Source organism: Vombatus ursinus, unplaced genomic scaffold (assembly GCF_900497805.2).
Source record: "Vombatus ursinus unplaced genomic scaffold, bare-nosed wombat genome assembly UNPS02014830.1, whole genome shotgun sequence".
Taxonomy (NCBI): Eukaryota; Metazoa; Chordata; class Mammalia; order Diprotodontia; family Vombatidae; genus Vombatus; species Vombatus ursinus.
In genome coordinates this window covers 50,833,295-50,841,766 of record NW_020954608.1, presented here as the reverse complement: position 1 = coordinate 50,841,766, position 8,472 = coordinate 50,833,295, and the positions used below count along the sequence as shown (strand labels likewise).

The following is an 8,472-nucleotide window of genomic DNA, read 5'->3' as shown; positions in this document are numbered from 1 at the left end:
ACAGCCAGACCACAAGGATTCTTTTTTTTTTTTTGGTCCTTTTAATTTTCTGAAGTTGTGTTTTTATACAAAAAGTGGCATAGACTTTTGCCTTATTTTAAAACACCAGGTTAAAGAAGAGAGAGGAAAACAAAATATACACACACAAAAAAATACCTGCTGATTTTATAATCTTAATTTCCCTATTTCCAAAGGAAAAAATGTTCAAACAGTAATGAAAAAGCCAAAGATAAATTTTCTGTCTGTAGCTATTTTGCCCGACTGGCCAGAAGAACCTTATTAGCCAAAGAAAGATCAGCCCAGTTTCCTGGCCATACCACCTAATTAGAAAAGGGAGGCACCAGAAGGAATTTTGAAAACCCTTACTTGCCCAGAAACATCATAGGCAAGACATACTTTCCTCCCTGAGCCAGCAGAGGGAATGTTAGTAGCATTCTCTACACTTGGAAGCAGAGCTCCAGGCTCCCCACCTGCTTCTATTTGCATTTTTGGCAATTTTTGAAAAGAAAAATCACATACCTGGGTGGACAGGCCATATTCATAAAGGGGTAGGAATACAAGAAAAGCTTCACCAGGTTCTGTAACCAGAGAGAGAAAAAAATCCCCCCCTCCACCAATGAGCCCACCCGAAGCATGGCTAATTTTCCTTTTTAGGAGCCAATGTGGCACAACACTTCAGTCTCATTTCCCCCTTCTAGTTTCTGGCTTTCTGGATTGGGCTTTTTGGCTGAATGTGAAGTGATAACACAAGATCACAATCCACATCATATTTCAAAGTAAAGGTCCCTACTAAGTTAACAAATGACCTAGCGGTACCTCACAAATCTATGGCCTGGGAAAATTCACATTTTATGGTTCTGTTCCCAGAGGGGGCCAAGAGAGACTGGGCCCAGACCAAATTCAGGAACTTGGAAGTGATAATCATTACAAAGCTGCCCCAAGCAGCAGGGAATTCCAACCAAACTCTTGTAAATAAGAGCAGGCATAGGTTAACAGCATGACGGCAACCAAAACCCTATATAAATAATATCTTTTTTTTTCCTTTATAATCCAGTGTCTCACAGAAGAGCCTAACGTCAAAAATGCAGTAAAAAGGCTAGGAAAGTCTCTTGCTCACTCCCAGCCATCTGTACACCTCCTTATCATCCTTTCTCTGCAAGGGCAGTCCCTCTCAAAACCCTCAGTTCCCTTTGGCCCATAAGGGGTGTCCCCTCCTAGGCACGTTTCTCTAGGTCAGTGCCACTAATAAGACTCCAAAGGGAAAACACAGCAGAGAGAAGGCAGCTTAGTGGATAGAAAGAGTGAATGCAAGTTAAAAGCAAACTAGAGGAAAAAACTGGTGGAAGAGATGGAGCAGCAGCGGCGGCGGAGAAATCTGGCTGAGGATGCTTTGGTTTGGGGGTGGAGAGAAAGAAAGGCTGGGTGTCTCCAGTGCAGTCACATGGGGAGCAAGTGGTCATCCCTCTCTTCTGATTCTTCCCCGAGCTGGTCGTCCCCCACACCCCGGTAGGCAGCAGGCACGTTTCGGGGCTTAGACCGACACACAAAATCACAACCATCCTATGAGGAAAGACAAACAGCTGACTGCTTAGTCTACGAATACCACAGGTTAGTCCTATAGAGGCAGTTTCCAGGGAGAAAAACGTAACTCGTAGAATAAAGATGCCACCTGAGGATGCGTAAGTTTAAAATTAGAGTTTTTGAGTGTTGGAGAGTAGGGTCTTGATGGCAGTAACCATTTCCTTTTCCCCTACACCCACCCGTCCCTCACCCTATTCCAAAAGACTCAAACCACTTTGAGAGAGAAAACTAGAATAAGCCAGTTCTTGCAAAAGGCCAGACAGAATCTGTTTGTTCCCTACAGTTAGATACAGAATGGGTACCCTAGCAACAGCCCTATTACTACTTACTGCTACTAAATTGCCCAGATCCTGCCAGAAGGCTAAATGAGGAAACTGCTCCATGCCTTTGGCGCCTACCACCAGCCTTTGGTATAAGAAGCCCCCAATGAAATAGACAGCCACCAGGGAGGCAAACCTACAGAGGAAGAGAAGGGAAAAAGTATAAAAATAGCCAGGTGAGACACAGGTCCAAAGGAATAACAAAGCTGGGCATTGAGAGCTAGAGGTAGTGAATAATCAGCAATACAATTAGTGACCTCCCCTCCCCCATGACCTTGAAGCTACCAGCTAGGCTACTGACCTGAACTGGTAAACAATGAGCCTGGGCTCAGAAGTATGTGTGAATCTGGATCCCATGTTAGCACAAATTCATTCTTGGTCAAAACAAATGATCAGCCCCATGGCTTATGTTTTTGTTTATCCCATTAGCAAAAGTAGGAATAAAAACTGTGAAGTCCTCTAGGACAGAGCCTCCTTAATGATATTAGATTCTACTGTTAAACCCATTCACATCCTCACAGCTGCAGAAATGGGGCTGAGATTGCATTTTTGATCACTTACCCCTATACAGAAATTGTTCCTATCGATCCAGAAAAAGGGAATAGGTATTAAGGTATTTGTGCTTCAGAGCACTCACGTGATAAGTAAAATAGAGCCCACGCTGAGGTGGGAATCTTCAGGTGGGCAAGCCAGACTGCTGTCCATCTCAAAGAGGTAGAAGCATTCTTGCATTTTGCCCCTTTCTTCAGACACAGGTGCGAAGTTGCCCTGTGTGAAGATGGGAAATAAGAGTTCACTATGTTAAAAGTAACATTTTCTAGCACCCTTTAACACTCACTCCCCTTAGCCTAATCTAAGCAACCTAATGAAGAAAGAAATGCTCCCTTGACTGCATATTCTTTCCTAATATGCCCATCCAGTAATGCCGGGCCCACTCTGCTGTTCAGCCTCTGTCCAAGTCTACTAGCTCCATGGTGTCTCACCCCAAGCGTCTTTTTGTTACAGGAGATCATCACCACTGCCCGTCGCTGTTCCTTGCCACAATGGTTGTTATATTCATCACCTCCTTTATAGGTCAGCATGATCCAGTCACCTGAGGGACAAGGAAAACGTTTTTTTTGTTACAGGAAGAGGTAGCAGCAACAGAATTGGGCAGTGGGGTGGGTAGAAAAGAATAAAAGGGATGCAGATGAATTAGCTTTACTTGAAAAATTTGTTCATTATAGCATCAAGGGACCTATGCACCAAACATACCAAAGTATTATGTGCCTCGTTTAATATAGCTGTGGAAATAACCATCATCTTATAGGATAATCAGAACTGAAAAAGATGAGTCTAGGTTAGTAAGAAATCTTGATTTTTCCATACTAATGTAAGGGCACAGTGACATGAATCTAAACAATTTCTATTTCACTGGGATATACTAAATAGCTATTTCAAATCAATCTTATAAGTTAATATTGAGTCACATTTATTAAATGCATACTACTTGCTGACAAAACGGTAGAAGAGAGAAGCCTACCTACTTTCTGGTATTTAAAATCAGCCACTAATAATTCAAAGTTATCATCTGTGTGCTGAATTGGTTGAATGATGGGGAGGAGAAGGGGATCATGGCACAAGGATGATCATGTTCTTTCCATCTTTAACCCTAAATGAAATAATCATGCCAATAGATGTTCCTCAAGCAACAAAGATCTAAAGAAAATTGTAAAAATGGATATCCTTAAATGGGAGACCAGGTGGTAGATCATTAGATACATTTGAAAGGGAAGCTGAGTTGATAGTTGTTGGCTTTGAAGTTAACTGATGATAGGAGAAGTGAAAAAGGGCCTTACTTCCATTGAAGACATGGGTTTCATTAATCCTCCCTATTATCGTCTCTTTGTTATTCTTCAAGTTGATCTGCACCAGTCCAGCCCCAGAGTTGTTGCTGCCAACTTCCCGGCACACCCTAAATTTGTAGGTATAGGATTCTGAACCCTGGCCCACAGTACTTATAAAGCTGTTAAAACAGAACAGGGAAACAAGAAATAAGGGGAACAAGAGTCAGAATGGGTACTTACAGCAGAATTTGCTCCGACCACATCTACTAAGGTTTTGGTCCATTTATCAGAGTTCATCCCACCTTTTTGGCAGAGATGATTATGGTCACACTTAGTAGCTAATACCATCTGCAGAAATGTGATATATGAAACTGTGAAAGGTTAGTTAGTAATGAAAATACACCTGCCAGAGCTTCTAGGCTTTTTAACAGATCATCTGTACTAAGCCCTGTCACTTACATATACCATTTTCCCATGCCCAAGAACATGGCATTCTGAGATTGCTTTTCTCCTTACAAGGACCTTTAATTGATATCCTCTTGGAGATTCCCAAGACTTAAGGTGGCAAGGAACAGCTAATGTATGGATCTGACAATGCCCATGTAAGAAGTCTAAGGCCCAGTGCCTGAGTCAAATAGTCTGTCATCAAAAGTCCACTTTACAGAGGACAGGCTTAGTCTCTGGAGTCTGTTCCTGGAGAGAGATAAATCAGACTGCATAATGTGAGAAATACAGGCTCCTGGGAAAAGTTGGGCTGATTTCCCTTCCTTTCCTTCATTATGAAACAGGGTGGTTAGTTCTCAAAAAAGCCACAGATGGCATTCCCTACATGGCAAGGTTTTTGAATCCTGGGATCAGAGAAAAATTCTTCAAAACAACTACTGCCCCCAAACCCTTGGAAGTTTCTGTCCTTTGCTGTTGTTTTTCAATCTTTTCAGTTTGTCCAACTCTTTATGACCCCATTTGGGATTTCCTTTGGCAGATACTAGAATAGTTTGCCTTTTCCTTCTCCAAATTTCTTGTTTCCTTCTGACCTTTACCTTTGGTCAAAAAGTGGAGTCAACTTCTTCAGAAGGGCCAGCTCCTTCTCTGACTCTTTATCCTTCTCTCCTATCAAGTCACAGGTTTTCTCTTCCACCTGCCAGGCCTCCCTCACTGCCATAGCCAGGAGTAGCAAAAACAGCAGCCCAGCCCTCCAACAGTTGTAAAAGGGGAACATCCTATTGGGAGACAGAAGAAAAGGAGAATCAGTCATCACAACACACTGCCAGGCTGATCCTTTATAACTAAATGCAAAAAGCATCAAAACCTTTAAAATACGCAAAAATATATCAATATGTCTAATACACATACCCCCTCTAGCTAACCCACAATTTATACCTGTCACTGGCCATAGATACTTCCTAACTTAATAGATTTTTCTCATTCCTAGAGCTTTCCCCCCAAATGAAGCACAATTTTATAGAAGATTTCCCTACACCCCTCTAGAATGTGTCTCTACAAGTCCCTAGAGGGCCAAGCTTATGCTAATTTCTCTCATTTTGCATTTCTCTACAAAATTTTCCTATTTATTGTTATTCATAGTACTTTGGGGAGGGAGAAGGGATGATGAACAAACAGAGCTCTCCCCAGTATTAAGGCACCAAAAAAGCCATTCTCAAATCAGGATTATTAGAGTGGAACTTTCAATTTTCCTAACTGTCAGTTATTTCACAAGTCTTCAGGGAGGGAGAAGAGTTGATGAACAAGCAGAGCTCTCCTCGTGGTGAGACACCAAAAAAAGCCATTCTCAAACCAGGGCTGTTAGAATGGAAGTTCACAACTGCTAAGGGCAAAACAAATCACACCTCACAATTTCAGAAAAACTGGGTGGGTAGGAGCATTCCTGCCTGTCTGGAGAAGAGTTAGATTAAGATTTATGTCAAGCCAGTAGTTAGTCACAGCTCTTGAAGAAGTAAACTACATCCTTACCCCACCCCCACCCCAAAAGCATCATAGAAATTCAAACAAACCTCAGCTAGAAGTAAACAAGATTGCCTTGGTTCTTAACCTCTCAGATCAGCAAGAAATCCTACTGTCTTTCTTAATCATGGAGAGTAACAAAACAACATAAAAGAATAAAGCCCTGGGACAGCTAGGTGGCACAATGGATAGCTCTCCTGTCTTGGAGTCAGGAAGACCTGTGTTCAAATCTGGCCTCTGACACTTGACATGTACTAACTGTGTGACCTTGGGCAAGTCACTTAACCTTGATTGCCTCACCAAAAAGAAAAAAAAATAATAATAATAAAGCCCCAATGAACAATTAATAAGCATGCAATATTTCCTTTAAGGTCTCATGTCTTTCACTCTCCAAAATTCAACTTTATAAATTATAGGAGGAAGAAAATTCATCAGGTCAGTACACTTCTTGCCACTGAGCTCCTGGGAACCACTCATTCAAATCAACCGTAATATTTGCATACTTGACCCATTTTGCCAAATTACTCTGGGAATAAAAATACTGTTCATTAATTAGAATCTACCCCCATTGCAAAATTTATTGTCCCTTTCTGTCCATTCCCTTCCTGCTTAATTCATACTGATTTGTACGATAAGACTTCAACTTTGCAAAATGTGCCTTTATCTAACTTCCTTGATAATCCCAGAGGTTATTTTAAGATATAAGCCCTCGCAAGCTGGTAATTCTATAATCACACCATCCTGCTACCCAATTTTGCCAGGTTCTCCATAGTCCTAACTTTTCCTACCAACCCCCAAATTCAACTTTTCATTGTAAGTAATAACCGTCACATAGTCTGAGGATCTCCAAATACTAAAACACCAATCCCCTCAAAATCCAGAAAAGGCGACAGATAACAAAAACTACATTCTCCATTTGACTCAAAAAGATAAAGGGGAAATGACTTCTCCAAAGCTGAAGTGTGATTTAGTGGAAAATGGAACAAAGGACTCAGGCTCCAGACTGCTACTGGATTCCTGTATCACTTCCAAAACACTGCCAAATAGTACTACCTGAAGGGTCCACCCTTTCTGCTACTACTTTCCCCACATACACAGAATGAAATGAGAAAAGATTAAAGAAACCAAAATTTTTTTCCCTGGAAAAAGTCATTGTTGAAAACAAAAAAAAATAAAAATTACCATGAAAAAAGAAAAAAATAAAGTTACCTGCCTACTTCTACTTAAAAAAAAATTTAAAGCTTGGAAATAAGAAGGGTAATGACCTCTTGTGATCCCCTTCCAACTCCATGACTTCAGAAACACTCAAAAGTTTTCCCACACCTGGGGTATGGAAAGATAGGTTTGGTAGACGGGAAGCAGCTTCCATCTCTAGACCCTCAACCTCCCAAGCGAAAGGACTGATTTCGAGACTCCCTTGCAACAAGAACTCCAGGCCTTCATCTTTCTCTTGCTTCCAGGAAAGGTTCCACATCCCAAACACTTCAGGGAATGCAAAAAAGAAAGCCTTTGGGAAATAGGAGCTCAAACTATGTCGCCGGCAGAAACTCTGAGCCAAGCTGCACGAGTTACTACACCTTCCAACCAGGCAGTCTTTCTCAAAAGACAACTTGTTCCTTCCTAGCATCGGCTCAAGTCCTCCTCCTCTACCTGACATCTTATCAGCACTACCCGACTCCTCCACCGCCTCCCGCTTCCAACAAGTTACCTTGTGAATCCCACAGCAGGGAGAACCTCCAATAACAGTGCAGCCAGACTCCACACCGAGGGATGCAGGGGACTTCCTTAGATAATTACTCCCCCTTTTCTCAGCACCCATCGACTCCCCAAAATATAACGAAGTTCCTACAGGATCTCCTCTCCCTCTACTTCTACCACGTCCCTGCAACTTCCCCGTGGCCTAGTCTGAGTTCCAACCTCCCCTTCTGCCCAAGACCCCTGCCTTGGGAGTTGGGGGCTAAGCTCTCGGGAGGAGACGCCTGCGACCCGGATTCCTGAGGCTCTCTTGGGGTCCCTCTCCCAGAGGCCCCGGGCATACTCACGTGCCACTGAGGAGGAGGGGCGAAACGCCGATCGTCCTGAATTATTAATGAGCCCTCATGAATATTAATCAGAGCACCCCTCCTTTGGAATACCCAGTGGATATAGTGTGGAGACGGAGCCCAAAAAGGGGACAGTCCAGGGTCTCAGCTGCAGCCCCCGTCCCGACAGCCAGGGTTTCCAGTAGCACCTCACACTGCCCCACTCAGGGAACCGGAAACAGGAAGCGAAAACCTGCGACCCGGCAAGGCTACCTCCCACCAGGCCCCGCGGCAGGCGACCATGAAGGGCTTTTTTTTTTTTTTAAAAGCCCTGCCTCTTCCCCATTCCCTCCTCCCACTCCCAAGTAGTCCAGCCCACCGTTTGACCATTCATTGGCAAAAAGCGAGTTCAATCCCTCGCCTCCGAAATTAACTCCGCCCTCACTCCACCCATCCAATCACTATCAACATCTTCAGATGGGCACCTCCCTCCTCTCCTGCCGATCTCGCAGGCCCCGCCCCTAAACCCGCCTTTGCATCAATAGGTAACCTTCACCTCCCCACCTCTGGCTGTCACGAGTGCTCACGTGCCTAATAGCTGTCCTTCTGCTCTAGGGATGTGAAATGTGAAATAGCGAAGCGGAAACTGGGAAGGGGGGGAGGGCTGGGGAGAGGGAGAGCTTGACCTGTGTGCCGCTCAGCATTTTGGGAGTTGTAGTCTTTTTCCTTTGCTTCCATACCTCATCTCCCTCTTCCTCTTGC

The 8,472-nt window shown here is 43.5% G+C and overlaps 1 protein-coding gene across 2 annotated transcripts; it reads right to left on the bottom strand.

Moving 5' to 3' along the window:
• Positions 1 to 146: 146 nt before the first annotated feature.
• On the bottom strand, positions 147 to 7,969 carry M6PR (mannose-6-phosphate receptor, cation dependent). 2 transcript variants are annotated; one of them, XM_027838830.1, is made up of 7 exons: positions 7,732 to 7,969; positions 4,768 to 4,947; positions 3,740 to 3,906; positions 2,885 to 2,994; positions 2,539 to 2,669; positions 1,911 to 2,037; positions 147 to 1,560 (listed from the first exon to the last, which is right to left on the bottom strand). In XM_027838830.1, exons 2-7 carry the CDS (start codon positions 4,944 to 4,946, stop codon positions 1,438 to 1,440), a joined length of 837 nt encoding a protein of 278 aa, XP_027694631.1. In that variant the 5' UTR covers position 4,947; positions 7,732 to 7,969; the 3' UTR covers positions 147 to 1,437. The 2 variants fall into 2 exon arrangements, with proteins under 2 accessions (XP_027694631.1, XP_027694632.1); XM_027838831.1 differs by lacking the exon at positions 7,732 to 7,969 and adding an exon at positions 7,398 to 7,705.
• Positions 7,970 to 8,472: the final 503 nt, after the last annotated feature.